At 58.2% G+C, this 15,549-nt stretch overlaps 1 protein-coding gene across 1 annotated transcript in view; it reads left to right on the top strand.

Moving 5' to 3' along the window:
* MPRIP (myosin phosphatase Rho interacting protein) overlaps window positions 1-15,549 on the top strand; it is a 142,287-nt gene that overhangs the window by 106,738 nt on the left and 20,000 nt on the right. The window contains exons 14-17 of the mRNA XM_034989311.1: window positions 2,873-2,982; window positions 6,072-6,636; window positions 8,399-8,515; window positions 11,076-14,957. Coding sequence (XP_034845202.1) covers window positions 2,873-2,982; window positions 6,072-6,636; window positions 8,399-8,515; window positions 11,076-14,957 — 4,674 coding nt within the window. The remainder of the gene's footprint in view (window positions 1-2,872; window positions 2,983-6,071; window positions 6,637-8,398; window positions 8,516-11,075; window positions 14,958-15,549) is intronic.

Genomic DNA, 15,549 nt, shown 5'->3' with positions numbered 1-15,549 from the left:
AGTCGAATGCAGTTTCTAGCCCTTTCCGCAGAACTCGGCTGATTTCATGTGTCACAAAGTCCCAACTCTCTCACTTCATGGCTGGTCTTTCTGGAGCGGCCAGGCCCCCCCCCCCCCCCCCCGCCGAATAACAAGGATTCACAGGTTACTTCCCAGGAGCTGGGACAAAGGCCAGACCTCTCTTTGGGCAAAGCTAATTCCTCCCTCACAAGAGCCCTGGGAGCGTGTGCTAATGAGCAGCCGGACAGAGCTGCCACCTGGGACTCAGTTTCTCACGGGGAGCCAGAACTCCACTTGGGTTGCCTTTAACGGGGTCTTTTCTTTAGGTCTTTGGGTCCAGAAACTCAGTTGTATTTCTGGACTCAAGAGTAGATCAGGCACCTTGGGACTAACTTGTATTAACCAAACCCAGAGGAGACCAAGGTTCAGACCCACAGGCCGGTGAGTTTATTACAAGGAGAAATCCAGGTGGCAGCCCACCAGGCTACTGGTCATGGCATTGCCTGCATGCAGGGCAACTGCATGGACACCAAGGCCTGGTTGGAGGTTGCACTGATGGCCTGGCCTCAGGGCCAGGGCGTGAGTTGGTGGATCTTGGTGGCCCAGGCTGCCCTGCTGTGATGCTCTTCTGCCCTTGTCCCTGCGGGAGGAATAGACGTGCTCGGTAAGCCAGCATGTCAGACAGCATTGGAGTTTTCTCTGAGAACTCACCTGCTCTCCCCGTCACAGACGAGGTCATTTCTGAGTCACCTGTGTTCCCCAGCGGATCTCAGCTGTCAGTCAGACCCCTCTTCACTTTACCCTGGGCGGGGCAATGTGAGCTTAGCTCCAGTTCTGATGCTTTTCCATGAGCCCCATGGACTCAGAGTTCTACGCCAGGGGAGATTGCTTCCAGTGCGGGAGAGTGGGTCTCAGGAGGGGCCCAGCCTGGACCACGAAGGAGCTTTAGGATCTCGCGAGGCAAGGCTGGAGGGCTGAGTTTGCCGTGTTCTTGCCTGGCCACCAGATTTAGTGGCACCCACAAGGTAGCTGAGTGCAGAAGCCAGGTGAGGGTAGCACCGTGGGAGCCCTGCGTGCTGGGTCAGGAATCAGTCTTGTCCTGAGGTTGGGGGAAGCCCTGGAATGTGTTGGAAGACACTGAGGCAGTTGTGCCTTAGTAAGACCCATCCAGCAGGATACTCAGCGCACTTAGAAAGGAGAGGAAGGTGGAGGCAGAAGGCCAGGCGGTGAGAGGCACAGAAAGTGGTGGGAAGGGCCATGGTGAAAGAGCAGCTGGGCTGTGGCTCTGGCCAGGGGAAGGCGGAGGCAGGTGTGAGGGGCTGCACCCCACAGCGCGGTGAGCCTTGTGCGGGCGGCAGAGGCGGCCTCGCAGGAGGGGAGCCTCTGGAGCTCTGGCCGTGCCGCGTTTGAGGCCTCCCTAAGAACATGAGACAGGCAGCCATGAGCGTGCACCTGGTTGGGAAAGAGCTGTCTGCAGGTGAGAGAGGAGCTCGTGGGAGGGAATGTCCAGATTGCTGAGGTCAGACTGCAGAAACCCCACACTGGAGTGGGAGGAAGCCGAGGAGCCAAGGATGCGGGGGAGCTGGTCCTGGGGCACGAGGGGCCGGTGCTCCAGAGAGCCCTGAGGCAGCAGCCCTGCGCTTGGCTTGCACGGAGGGGAAAGTGGTGAAGGAGAGATGAGCTGGGCCATGGGCTGTTGGCCGTCTCGACTGGGGGTGCCGGCGGGGGCCTGAGGTGGATGATGAGGTCAGGTCCAAGCTGCGCTTTGCAGCATGCTAAGCCAGCCTGTGGTCTCAGATATTGGCCCCTGGCTGTGCCAGTGTCCATCCCAAAACCATCTTGGTGACTTCATCTTCCTATCAGCTGACTAGCTGACGTGTCTCACAGGCCTGTTGGTCAGTAGCCTGAGCAGCCTAGGGAACGGTACTGACACCCTCACTTCTGTGACATGGGAGCCCGTGGTGCAGGAGCAGGGAGGTGGCCTCCAGGAGACCACCACCTGCATTTCATGCCCCTCTTGTTTTGGGTGCTGCCTGTCCGCGTGGCTCAGTGACACAAGGGTTGCAGCCCAGAGACCTCTCCGCTCGCTGGCCCTGCTGCCCACTCTCAGCCCCTGTCTGGCTCCCCTTCCCTCCTATCCGCCTTCTGTCCCCACATAGTGCAACTCCTCTCCCTCAGCCACCACCAGCGTATTCCTCCGTCTTGACTCCTGTCCCCAGGTCTGCACCCAGGTCAGGGGCGTGCAGTCCACGGATTGTGTAAAAGCAGCCCCCTCCACTCCCATATCCTATGAGTGAGGACTGCATACCACCTCCTTTACCGCCCCAGAACCTCCCTCTTCTCTGTCACCATGCTAAATCTAACTATGACTGCCCTGGCGGCAGCCCAGCAGGTCTCCCTGCCTCTTCTCAGCCCGACACATGCGGCCCCCATAGGGCCAAGCCTGCCTGCCAAGTCCCGTGCCTGCCACTCTCCTTCTCATCACCCTGTGCACCTGATGTGCCTGCCTGCATGCTGCTGGGCCTGGGATGGTGCTGTCCCCGGCCTGGGGGCCCCTTCCCACTGCTCCCCACACACGGGCTTTGTTCTCGGGTCGTGCTCTCTCCTTCCCCCTAGTCTGTGAGCCCCTGAGGGAGCAGGGCGAGCCATCCGGGGACCAGGGACGTTGTAGGCACACAGGAAACAGAGAGGAGGATGGCTGAGTCAGCCACAAAAGCAGATTTGCTATTTCCTTTGCTCTCCAACTTTTCTTCGAGGAGGGCATACACAATGCTCCTGGGACAGCCCCCTACTTGGCTGCTGTTCTCCCTACAGGATGTCCTTTGGGGGCAGGGAGGGGACAGTTCCTGATGACAGCTTGTCTTTTGTGTAGACGAAGGAGGGCGAATTCACTCTTTCTGCTATGACCTCTGGAATCCGGCGGAATTGGATCCAGACCATCATGAAACACGTCCACCCAAGCTCTGCTCCAGACGTGACGAGGTAAGACAGCCGGTGTGCCTGTGGGAGCCACCTTCCCTGCCAGCCACCACCTCGCTCCTTCATGGTCTGTGGTTCTTCTCTTCCAGCACAGCCCCCTTCCTTCCCTCCTTTGTCCCATTGCCGGCTGGCCGCGCTCAGTCTCCCTCTGGCGTCCTGGTTTTTCTGCCTCAGGTGACCTTTTCCTCCTTTAAGCCTGGCCAGTGGAGCCGTGTGTGCAAGGAGCGTTTGTGCCCCTGTCGGGACTGAACTTAGTGGGAGAAGCCCCTCCAGCCCAGGCGCTGGGCCTTGCTGGCGGCGGGGTAAGGGCAGCCCTGGATGCCGCCTTCACAGGCCGTCAGGACATGTCTTTTTCTTGGTCGTTTTGCCCCACGCCTCCGTCTGTTGGATTTCTGTGCAACCAGGAAAAACTTCTTTGAGACTCGGTGCTAGAATTGGGTTGGAAATCTTGTTCTCCCCTCACGTTGGGTCTCTGTGGTTTGTACACCTCATGATGTGCCACATGCCTTCCTCCTCCTGCCCTGAAGGTTAGAAACCCGCTATTTTCAGTTCAAGAGAAAGAGAAGATTCTGGTGCAGGGGGCTGGTTCCACAATGCCCAGAACTCTGACGTCCTTAACTGAAGGCTTCAGAGCCTTCACCTGTTCTGAGAACCTCCCGTTTACACTCTTCAGGTCATGTACTTTGCATGATTCTTCAAGTGTCTTTCTTGTGTTGTTGGTCACACCTGGGGTGGCGTCCCAGGGCCCACTGTATGCCCCTCAGTGGCCTGGGGCGGCTGCGGCCACGCCAGAACTTTGTCAAGGGCTTGCCTGCTTCCTAGTGACACTGCACCTGTTTGAGCAAGAAGATAGGAACAGAATCTTCTGTCCTGTGTGTATTGACATTGTTGTTCATTCCTTCGTTTATTAAGTGAACAGAATATTTGGTTGTTGTTCCTGTCAGTAAGACCAGGCGTTGGTGGCCAGGACAAGTTCTCAAGTGTCCTGTTAGCAGAGCTTATCTGTTAGTGCAGTGCGTCCCGCTCGCGGAGATGAATGGGGCGCTCTTGTCCTCATGGGCAGCCTCAGGGGCTGTCCTTGGGCCCCTGGAGCAGAGACCAGCCAGGAGCAGAGACCAAAGCTTTGTAAGGCCAACCTTGAGGATGCCTCCCTAGCAAAGCAAGAAAGGCAGCTCGGGGTTCTCTGGCAGGGCTGCTGCCCAGTGGCTTGGGTGGTGGACATGAGGGGACCTGAGGTCCTGTCCTGGCCGCCAGCCCTCCCCTGCCTGCTGTGTCCTGGCCGGCCCCAGCTGCTCCACGAGGGCCTGGCCCTTTGCAGGGATTGAGGGGCCTGGCTGGAGGAAGTCAGCTTGGGATGTCGCGGGGCCGGCATGTGGCGTTGGCCTCAGAACAGGGGTGGAGGACACACTTGAGCATATGCACGTGCACATATGTCCCAAGGTGAGCTTCACGGTTCCCTGCCACACTCAGACATTGGGTCCGTGCGGGGACTGCAGGCCCACCAGGACCACGTCTTTCATTTGTGTCAGACAGTTGGCTTAGTGACTGTCTTCCTGACTAGAATTTACTTCAGAATTAGTGTATCTGAAACTTAGGGGCTCCTCACTCTCCCCCAGTTTGTCTTCAGCCTTTCTGCTGGTTTTATGTGGGCTTTTAGAGTGTGAGGAAAATTTGGACTTTTTTAGTGCTTACAGGGCCAAGTCAAATACAAAGGTCAGAGGGCAGGTTTGAGCGATGTATTGTAGTCTCCCTGCGTCGGTGGTGGGGAGTGGCAGGGGCTTCCTGCCTGGGGCTGGAGGGACTCCCTGTCATAGAGCCGGGGCTGCTGCCCCCAGCTGTCCATGTGGTCGTAATGCCCTACACGGTTGGAAGCCGGGGTCAGCTCTCAGTTCGGTGGCATTGGAAGATCTCTTCTGGAGAACTTTTATTCAGGTGTGCATGTGGTCTTAAATTGGCAGCTTGTGGGTCCCACCACCCTGAGGCACTTGAGACAGATGGCCCAGAGCATGATGATGACCATTTTTCGTTCCCTTGGGTGCCTCTTTCCCAGGCTCCCTTCTCTTTGACTCCCATTTAAAGACTGGCGCTCCTTGGGGCTCCTGGGTGGCTCAGCCGGTTAAGCGTCCGGCTCTTGATTTCAGCTCAGGTCTTAATTTCAAGGTCATGAGTGCAAGCCCCGCGTTGGGCTCCGCCCTAGGCCTGGAGCCTATTTAAAAAAAAAAAGAAAATTAAAGACAGGTGCCCCAGCCCACCACCCCACAGCACCACCCTCGCTGGCCCTCGACACCCTGGGTGGCTTCCAACTCTGTTCTGCCGGCTTGGGCAGGACCAGAGGCCACTCTGCTCCAGCCGGGGCTTCAAACCACCACGACTGATGCTCCCGCCTCACCGCTGTTCGGGGGGCATCCTCTTTAGGAATCTTTGCTTTGGGGCAAATTGGACAAAGGCATGGACTCCTTACTGGGCAGGGAGAGGTGCCCTTGAATCCGCTCCCTGCTCACCTGCACGGGGTGGGCCACTACGTGGTGCAGGCACCCAGGTGCCACCTGGGCCATCTCTCTCACCAGGGCACGGTGGTCTCAGGCCTTTCATGCTGTGATCCATCTGTCACACCAGCCGCCAGGGTGGGTTTCTTAAAATGCAGACCTGACTGGGTTATTTACCACTTGTTAAAAAAGCCTCGAGCCTTTGGGGAGAAGTGGTTGGTCTCATCCATTCTGTCAGCACCGCCCGGTGCACGCACGCCACAGGGTGGCCTCCCTCATGATCTCGTTTAGATGGTGGCCAGGCCCAGTGCAGCCTGATGGAGACTGTGTCGTGACACTCTCCGACAGCATCTCTTTCGGGTTCCTCTGAGGTCCGAGACTGGAAACTCTGAGCCATCTGTGGCTCTTCCTTTCTTGTCCCCACTCAGCACCGATTTAGGTTCCCCTATGGAAGGGACACAGGTAAAGGCAAAGTGTCCTTTCCTTCCCTCTCCTGTGGGAACCGTAGCCGCATAGAAAGAGAAAGTGGTGGCGCTGGGCATCCTCCAGGGCAGGTGGCTGTCACCAGGAGCCACACCTCACAGGCTCTCTGCCCCTTGCCCCCAGCTCACTGCCAGAGGAAAAGAACCGGAGCAGCTCCTCCTTTGAGACCTGCCCGAGGCCAAGTGAGAAGCCAGAGGCGGAGCGCGGAGAGCCAGACCCCGAGCAGAAGAGGAGCCGGGCTCGGGAGCGGAGGCGGGAGGGCCGTTCTAAGACCTTTGACTGGGCTGAGTTCCGCCCCATTCAGCAGGCCCTGGCTCAGGAGAGGGCCCGCGCCACGGGGGCTTCTGACGCCCACCCCGAGGCTGAGGCCGGCGAGCTGGAGCGGGAGCGTGCGCGGCGGCGGGAAGAGCGCCGTAAGCGCTTCGGGATGCTCGATGCCACGGATGGGCCGGCCGCTGACGACATGGCCCTGCGGATGGAGGTTGACCGCAGCCCAGGGCTGCCTGTGACTGCCGACCTCAAGACACAGAACGTCCACGTGGAGATCGAGCAGCGGTGGCATCAGGTGGAGACCACTCCTCTCCGGGAAGAAAAGCAAGTGCCCATTGCCCCCCTGCACCTGTCCTCCTCCGAGGATGGAAGTGACCGCCTCGCCGCTCACGAGCTGACCACTCTGCTGGAGAAGGAGGTAATGGGCAGACAGGTGGCGGGGTTCTGTGCAGCAGCCTTCCCCAGCACCCACTGTACCTGGTGGTGGCCTGAGTGGGTCAGCCACATAATACTGAGGGACATGTGGCCCAGACCACTCAAGGAGACAGACACACAGACAGGTTCTTAGAGTACAGTGCAGGCACAAGAGGTATGGGAGGGTGCCACGTCATGGAGGGTGGCAGGGAGGGGGCGCCAGGCCTTTCCAGAAGGAAAAGGTGTTTGCCATGCAGTGGGGACACTGCCATATAGAGCCGGGGGTGGCCAGAGACTAGGCCAATGGGATGCAGGACCCAGGTGGGGACTTTGTCCTACCCTGTTACAGGCATGAACTAGAGATTTGAGGCAGGAGAGGGCATGAGCAGAGTTAGTTTTCCGTATGCAGTGGGTGGCCCTGGGTCAAAGGGGCCAAAGCTTGGAGGCAGACATGAGCCCCGAAGCTTTTGCAGCAACCCAGTAACCATTGATGGGATCTGAGGGGGGTGCGGGTCAGGCAGCAGTAGGCAGAGGCTGGATCCTGGATGTTGAGGAATATTTGAGATGTGAAACAGAGGCCCTTTTGGGGGGTTGGGGGGTATGAGCCTGGCAGGCTGGGCAGACGATTGCTGTCATGCCACCGACCTGAATCATGCATTGAGCACCAGAGTGGGCCCCTGTGGGGATGCAGAGATAAGTGGGCCAGGCCCTGCATTTGTAACATATCCAGAAATCAAATCTGGGAAACTTGGTAGTGGATTTGTCAATCTGAAAAGTGAGTTTCCTGGATGAGGGGGTACAGCATCGCACTGGCCTTCTAGGAACACTCAACAGTACGTTCCAAGTGAGTTCTTTACAGAAGTAGCTAACGAAAGCCGAAGAATGGCCACGTTGGCCTGCCCTCACTTATCTTTTTCCTGTTAAATTTATGAGGCTGACATTTATCATTAGCACCAGCACTCTTAATTTTTTCCCATTTCTACACGCATTAATATAATAATGAAGGCAAGATGCAATAAAAGTTCAAACTCAACATCGCTCTAAACTGTGACAACGGGCCTGCTGGCCTGCAGGTCACACGTTGGACCATGAATCTGTCACAGACAGCAGAGTGTGAAAGCCAGGTGTCCCAGTGCCGCCCCCAGCAGAGCCTGGCTGCACTCTGCCCCCCGGCGGGGCGGGGCGGCCCCCACAAGCCAGCATCCAGTAGGCACCTGAGGGAGGCTTCAGGGAAGAGGTGCATGGATGGATGACTCAGTTCAAAGCCACTGAAAGCAAGAAGGGCGTGAAGTAGCTTGCTTGCTTTGCCCATCTCGTGGAACCCTTCCCGCAAACAGAATTTTGTGTGGAATCCATTATATACAAGTGGTCAGAAGGAGCTGTTTCAGCGGAAGCTGCAGCAGGGCCTAGAGGGAGGGCCGCCCCGAGGCAGCACTGGCCTATTTGCCCACACTGAGGAAACCGGAAGGACCCAGCAGGGTGGTCTTCTTCTGACACAGGCGCAAAGCACCCGTTTCCTGGTGGGGTCTGCTCATCACATCCTTAGGGGCATGTGGGAATTACGTGGGTGCCCTGGGCGACAAGTGCGCTGCTGTCGTATACGGCTTGAGCCGGAACCTTCAGTCCCAGATGCTTCAGGGGGAGACCACATCAGCGCGTGCACTGAAACGTGGCCACGTGGAAGGCCAGCCCGGGAGGCCGTGTGTGCTGCGGATTCTAGGCCTCGCCGTCGCCGTGCTTAACATCGTGTGTCTCTTTGCCCACAGTTGGAGCAGAGCCAGAAGGAGGCCTCGGACCTTCTGGAGCAGAACCGGCTCCTGCAGGACCAGCTGAGGGTGGCTCTGGGCCGGGAACAGAGCGCCCGGGAGGGCTACGTGCTCCAGGTAGGGCTGAGGGGCTGCCGGGCCCCTTTTGCTTGGGGCTTCAGCGTGAGGACCCGGGCAGGCTAGGAATGTGCAAAACCTGGCTGAGCGGCGGCAGCCTGTCCCAAGTGCCGCCCCCCCGCCCGGCTCCTCGCCACAGCACCAGGGCTCGCAGGCTCGTGGGTGCTCTGTAGCTTTGCCCTTGTGGGACGGTGTGCAGAATCTGCCTGAAACCTCGGTCTCTGAGGGTTTTTCTTTGTTTGCTTCGTAATCAGATCATCCTGATCGCCTTTCCTCTTGGCTCTCAGAGTACACGGTATATATTTATTATAAATGTCACATGTGTGCCTGTGGTTTCTCCGGGCTTTCTCACAGTTTTTCGGTCCGTTTCACCAACTGGAGAAACTGAGTAACAGCAGCCAGGTGCCTCCTTACCACCACAGTAGCCCCAGAGCTAGCCTGGTTCCGCATCCGTGACCTTGTGTGTACCACACCTGCAGGGCAACTGGGGCCATTAGCGCTGGCCTAGTGGCCCTTCTTCTTCTTCTCTGCCTAGGCTGAAGTGCCCGGGCAAAGTGTGGCCGCCCGGCCCTCAGCCCACCCTCCCAGCAGCTTGAGTCCTGAGCTGAGACCCAAACCCATGCCCTCCACCAGGGAGCTCTGCGCCCACGTGCCAGCCAGCAGGCAATGGGTGCTGCCCTGGTGTCTCGCCAGGGGGAGCCCATTGTCCTGTAGCATTCCGGGCCCCATCTGACTCTGGGATACCAAACAACACACTCCTGCCCCCATCATGCTGATATGCCTGTGGGGAGAGCTGTTGGACGGAGCAGTGCTGGGGAAACGCAGAATGGGTTGATGGAATGGGGAATGTGAGCTCCTGGCCAAGGCTGAGGATACAGCACTCCAGTCAGGGTCCTGCCACTGACCAGTTGAAGCTGGTGCCATGCCCTGCAACCTCAGCCTCCTTGCCTGTGTAGACTTAGAATTGGACCCCGAGGACCTTTCCAGCTCTCAGTGACCCAGGGTCTCTGTGATAAGCGTCTGTGTCAACGTTTCCAGACCACAGCACCCTGGCTACCTTGGGCCAAGTCATCCCAGGCAGCACATGAGCCTGTGGGCAGAGTTTACCTTCCCTCATATCTCTGTGCCGTTTTTTTGTTGCGTGTTCCCTCTGCCTTCTCTTTCTCCCCCAGCTTTAACCGTGGCCCTGGGCGCCTCCTGTGCCCTGGTCCTCCCCAGCCCCTTCAGCCAAGGAATGGCCATGGTGGGCATTCCTCTTTCCTCTATGTGCTTCCTGGGTCGTTTTGTGCAGACTTTCCAGGTTTGGGGAGATTTTTAAACCTGCACGAATTCACTTCACATCAGGTGGTAAAGATCCTAGCAGCAGATTTTGCACATTGCTAACCTAAGAACCTGCCTCTGTCTAACCTAGATGATTGCACGAGCCTGCACCAAAGCCCCTGGCAGCGCTGGGCAGAGCTGGTGTCTTGAAACCTTTCCTCTAGTTCTAACAACGGGCGACTTTTAACCTCCCTTTGTGTTTTGAAAACGCTTATAACCAAGTCATTCCGAATGAGCGAGGGGCCTTTGGGGTTCAGGGTCAGGAGGAGAGCCATTCAGGGTGGGCACCGCACCAGTGGTGCTGGGAGGAGCTTCTTGCATGGTTTGGAAGTCGAGCGTGGAGTGTAACTTTAACATAACTGAGTGTCACATCTGTGGCTTCCCTGACAGCAGACCAGGCCTAAAGCAAGCCACAGGCAGGCCAAATTCTTAGGCTGGGCTCTTCTCACTCTTGTTCATGTTGTTTTTGCCCTTGCATTAATTAGTTCTGTCTATTCTGCATGCCTTTCAGTTTGGGGAGTTTTGTTTCATTTGTGTTTTGTTTCTTGCACGCTTCACTCTCTCATTTTGAATTCCATGAAGGTTTGTTTGTTTTGTTGATTATCATGTTTTACTCCATGGTTTCCGTTTCCCCTCGTTTTGTCTTCTTGCAGGTAGAGATTAGTTCTTCCTGTTACTGTAGAGGACGGGCTCCACTTCCCAAAGGAAAATGTTTCAGATGTCACCTCACTGGCATCCCGGGCAGTTGCCTCCCTTCCTTCTCTCCCCGTCCTAGAAGGAAGTGCCACCACCACCCGCACCCCCCTGCGTCCCGGCTTTGTTAGGGTTTGTTGCCTAGAGCCATCTGCCTTTTGTTTTGCAAAACAAACAAACAGATCCCGGAAGCTCTGCTCCTCCCCCTGTCCTCCTTCCCAGCATTCTCCTGTCCTTCAGTCTTCGTTCACTCATCAGTGTGCTCCATTATTCAGTTCTGTTTGGTTTAGTTCTTATAGAAGCCGCTTGGTTAGAGCTGTTTGATGTTACTGTCCATGTGTTCTCTTTACCTAGAAGCAGCTACTTGCCAAAAAAAGTTAAGATGATTTGTTGGATTTGTTTTTTAATTGAAAAAAAAAAAATTATGCCAAGGATAAAAGGCAAACCCACCAAGGAGCTTTCCTGTGGTTGACCCTGGCCAGAGGTGTGACACTCAGAACTGGGAGGCCCGAGTGGTACTAACCAGTATTTAATCGGTTTCTTTAAGACTGAAGTGGCCACTTCCCCATCCGGTGCCTGGCAGAGGCTCCATAGAGTCAACCAGGATCTGCAAAGCGAGCTGGAGGCCCAGTGCCAGCGCCAGGAGCTGGTCACGCAGCAGATCCAGTCCCTGAAGCGCAGCTACGGGGAGGCCAAGGACGCGATCCGGCACCATGAGGCCGAGATCCGGAGCCTCCAGGCGAGGCTCAGCAATGCCGCTGCCGAGCTCGCCATCAAGGAGCAGGCGCTGGCCAAGCTCAAGGGTGACCTGAAGCTGGAGAAGGACAAGGTCCGTGAGCAGCTGGAGGAGTGGCAGCACAGCGAGGCCGCGCTGAGCGGTCAGCTGCAGGCCAGCGAGCAGAAGCTCAAGAGCGCCGAGGCCCTGCTGCTGGAGAAGACGCAGGAGCTGCGGGACCTGGAGATGCAGCAGGCGCTACAGAGGGACCGGCAGAAGGAGGTACAGAGGCTGCAGGAGCGCATTGCCGACCTCAGCCAGCAGCTCGGCGCCAGCGAGCAGGCCCAGAGGCTGATGGAGGAGAAGCTGCAGAGGAACTACGAGCTGCTGCTGGAGAGCTGCGAGAAGGAGAAGCAGGTGCTGCTGCAGAACCTGAAGGAGGTGGAGGACAAGGCCAGCGCCTATGAGGACCAGCTCCAGGACCACGAGCAGCAGATGGAGGTCCTCCAGAAGGAGAAGTTGAGCGCCAAGTTCGAGGGCAGCGAGGTAGTACACCAGCTGGAGGAGCAGCTGGAGATGAAGGAGGCCAGCATCCAGAAGCTGGCTGAGCACGTCCAGAGCCTCAGAGACGAGCGGGACCTGATCAGGCAGCGGTTCCAGGAGCTGATGGATCGTGTCGCCCTGTCTGACGGGGACGTTGCTGAGCTTCAGGAGAAGCTGAGGGGAAGGGAGGCCGACTACCAGAGCCTGGAGCACTCCTACAGGAGGGTGGCCAGCCAGCTCCAGAGCATGCACACGCTGCTGAAGGAAAAGGAGGAAGAGCTGAAGCACATCAAGGAGATGCACGAGAAAGTTCTGGAGAAGAAAGATCAAGACCTCAATGAGGCTTTGGTTAAAATGGTTGCCTTGGGGAGCAGCTTAGAGGAAACAGAAATGAAGCTCCAGGCAAAGGAAGAGATTTTAAGGAAATTTGTAAAGGAGTCTTCAGAGGACGCGGAGGAGGAGCCACGGAGCGGCCCAGAAGAGGCGGAGGACGGCAGTGTGCCGTTGGGCCCGCAGCTCCAAGTTGCCGGCACACCCCCGGCCTTCCCACATCCCAGGCTCGAGGATGAGGCCCCGGGGGCGGCCCTGGGGGAAGCGCAAGGCGACAGCAGCCCCAAGAGAGAAGAGAGTGTGGGCTCTCTGAGGTCGGACGTGCCGGACAGGGAGGGGCACCTTCAGAGCATGGCCAAACCGGACCAGGGAGTCCCTGGTGTCAAAAGGCAAAGAATCCGGTTCTCCACGATTCAGTGCCAAAAATACTCGCACCCCGACGGGTGCGAGAAGACCTGGACCAGCAGCACATCCTCCGACACCAGCCAGGACCGGTCGCCCTCGGAGGAGAGCATGTCGTCAGAGGCCACCCCCAGCTCTCTCCCTGCGACCAGCGACTCCGACACCTATCTCTCCATAATCCACTCCCTGGAGACGAAGCTCTACATCACGGAGGAGAAGCTCAAAGACGTGACGGTGAAGCTGGAGAGCCAGCAGGGCCAGAGCCAGGAGGCCCTGCTAGCGCTGCACCAGCAGTGGGCCGGCACCGAGGCGCGGCTCCGCGAGCAGCTCCGCGCCAGCCTGCTTCAGGTCGGAGCGCTCGCCTCCCAGCTGGAGCAGGAGAGACAAGGGAGGGCGAAGATCACCGAAAAGCACGTCGGGGAGCTCGGCGACTTCCAGGTGAAAAACAGTCAGGCTCTGGCTTGCTTGGAAAGCTGCCGAGAGCAGCTGTGCTCTCTGCAAGTGGCCGGCCCGGAGGAAGCGCAGGGCGCAGGCGCGGGCCCCCTGGCCAGCATGGAGGGCGCTCTAGCCAGCACTGTCCAGGCCCTGCGCCACTGGCCCGCTCCCGCAGACGGCGCAGCCCGGCCTCAGCCAGAGGAAGCGCCTCTCGTGGAGCTCGGGAAGGCGAGCTTGCGGCCGCTGCACCGGCCCGAACTGACCGAGCAGGAGCAGCTGAAACTCCTCTCCGATCAAATAGCTCTGGAAGCCTCACTGATAAACCAGATAGCAGACTCTCTAAAAAACACAACATCCGATATCTCGCGCGTTCTGCACGAGATTTCTCAGTCGGGAAAGTTGCCCCTGGAATCTGAAAGTACTGCTCTCTGCCCCGGGGACCCAGCAGACACCTGGGCTAAGAAGGTGCTGGTGGATGGCGAATTCTGGAGCCAGGTTGAGTCCCTGAGTAAGCACCTGGGAACGCTGGGTGGAGAGGCAGCCGGCACATCGGGAGGCGGGCAGCAGAGTGTCCCCGCGGCCTTGGTTCCTGCCCTGGCAGACGCCACGTGGGTCAGGGCAGAGCTCAGCTTCGCGCTGCAGTCGGCGAGGGAGTCCTTCCACCAGAGGCTGCAGAGCATCCAGGAGACCCTCCGGGGGACCCAGCTGGCCCTGCGGCAGCACAAGCGTGTGCTGGGGGACATCCTGGGAGCCTACCGAACCCCCGACTTCGAGAGAGTGATGCAGCAGGTCTCAGAAGCCCTCAGGCTTCCCGCAGATGTTGAAGACGGCGGCATGCAGGCGTCCTGGGACCTGAGCCTGTTAGGAGAAGTGCTGAGTCATCAGGAAGCAGCCGGCTCCCGGGAGCCCTTCTGCGTGTCCGTGTCCGACCAAAGCTCTGGGGCCCTTGTCGCTATTCAGGAAGAACTCGCCCTGCAGCTTAAAGATAAGGCCAGCCTCTTAGGGGAGATATCTGCCGCTTTAACCTCGCTTCCCCCTGTGGAGTCAGTGAGAGATTGTCAGAAGCTTCTCCAGGCATCCCAGAACCTCTCCTGTGACACTTCCCTGGGAGGCCTCGGTCAGTATTCTTCGTTATTAGTTCAGGATGCAATTATTCAGGCTCAGGTGTGTTACGCAGCCTGCAAAATCCGGCTGGAGTACGAAAAGGAGCTCCGGTACTACAAGGAGTCCTGGCAGGGCAGGGGAGCCTCCTGTCAGGAGCACGAGCGAGCCGTTGGGGCCCTGAGGGAGGAGTACGAGGAGCTTCTCCGGAAGCAAAAGAGCGAGTACCTGGAAGTGATTGCCATCGTTGAGAGGGAAAACACCGAGCTCAAGGCCAAGGTCACCCAGCTGGACCATCAGCAGAGGTGTCTGGAAGAAGTGGAGAGCAAGCACAGTGAGAACATGTTCGCCCTGCAAGGGAGGTACGAGGAAGAGATCAGGTGTGTGGTGGAGCAGTTGAACAGAGCAGGGGACACGCTGCAGGCTGAGCACAGCAGGGTCCTGAGCCAGCTGGATGCCTCCGTCAGAGACCGGCAGGACATGGAGCGGCACCACGTGGAGCAGATGCAGAGCCTGGAGGACAAGTTCCAGCTCAAGATCAAAGAGCTGCAGACCATCCACGAGGAGGAGCTGAGGACCTTGCAGGAGCACTACTCACAGAGCTTGCAGTGCCTGCAGGAGGCCCTGCACCACTACCAGCGGCAGCTCCACGACGCCCTGCCAGCTCCCGGCCCCCCGGGCAGCCCCCACCAGTCCACCTCCTCCAGCTGGCCTGCCAGCCAGCCCCGGGATGCCCTGCAGGCTGCCAAGGGAGAGGCCGACTCCATGACAGGGCTGAGAGAGCGCATCCAGGAGCTGGAGGCCCAGATGGACATCATGCGGGAGGAGCTGGAGCACAAGGACCTGGAGGGCAACGCGGCCACCCTGCGGGAGAAGTACCAGAAAGACTTTGAGAACCTTAAGGTTCTGAAGCACCATTTAATTTTCAAGGCAGTGGAGGGGCAGGCGTTCCTCTGCTGGTGGGGGGGCAGCGTCTGGTACGCAGGGCTCTCGGGTGGAGCTGAGACACGGTTCTTGGCTCTGAGTTACTGTACAAGCAGAGTGAGGTTGATACTCTGTCCCTCCCCTGATTCCTCGCGGGCCTGGTGTGGTCTCAGAGTAGGGCCTGGGCGAGGGTCTAGCCTCCTGTTCAACATCCACCCGACCCCCAGGGAGGACTGGCAGAAGGAGAACAGGAGCACCGTGAGAGAGGGAGCATGGTCCCCCTCATCACCTCTCTGCCTTGTCCCTCCCGGTGCGCCCAGCAGGGGAAGCCTTTGCTGTCCCTGTCCCAGCCTCGCCCTCTCTTCCATCCCCACAGAACCCACTCCAGGCAAGTACAGATGTAAACCTGAGGAGAAGAACCCCGGAGAGACGGGCCAGAGGCTCCCTTAGAGGGCTATCTCCTGACTGCCCTAAGAGAGCAGATTTGGGGTTCCCAAAAGATGGGGATATTTACAAGACAGTGTCGAGGGTCTCTCTCCTGTCCAGCTCCCTGTGGGGACCTGGCATTTAA

This window comes from Mirounga leonina, unplaced genomic scaffold (assembly GCF_011800145.1).
Source record: "Mirounga leonina isolate KUSES-001 unplaced genomic scaffold, KU_Mleo_1.0 Mir_488, whole genome shotgun sequence".
Lineage (NCBI taxonomy): Eukaryota > Metazoa > Chordata > Mammalia > Carnivora > Phocidae > Mirounga > Mirounga leonina.
This window is presented reverse-complemented; position numbering and strand designations above follow the sequence as displayed.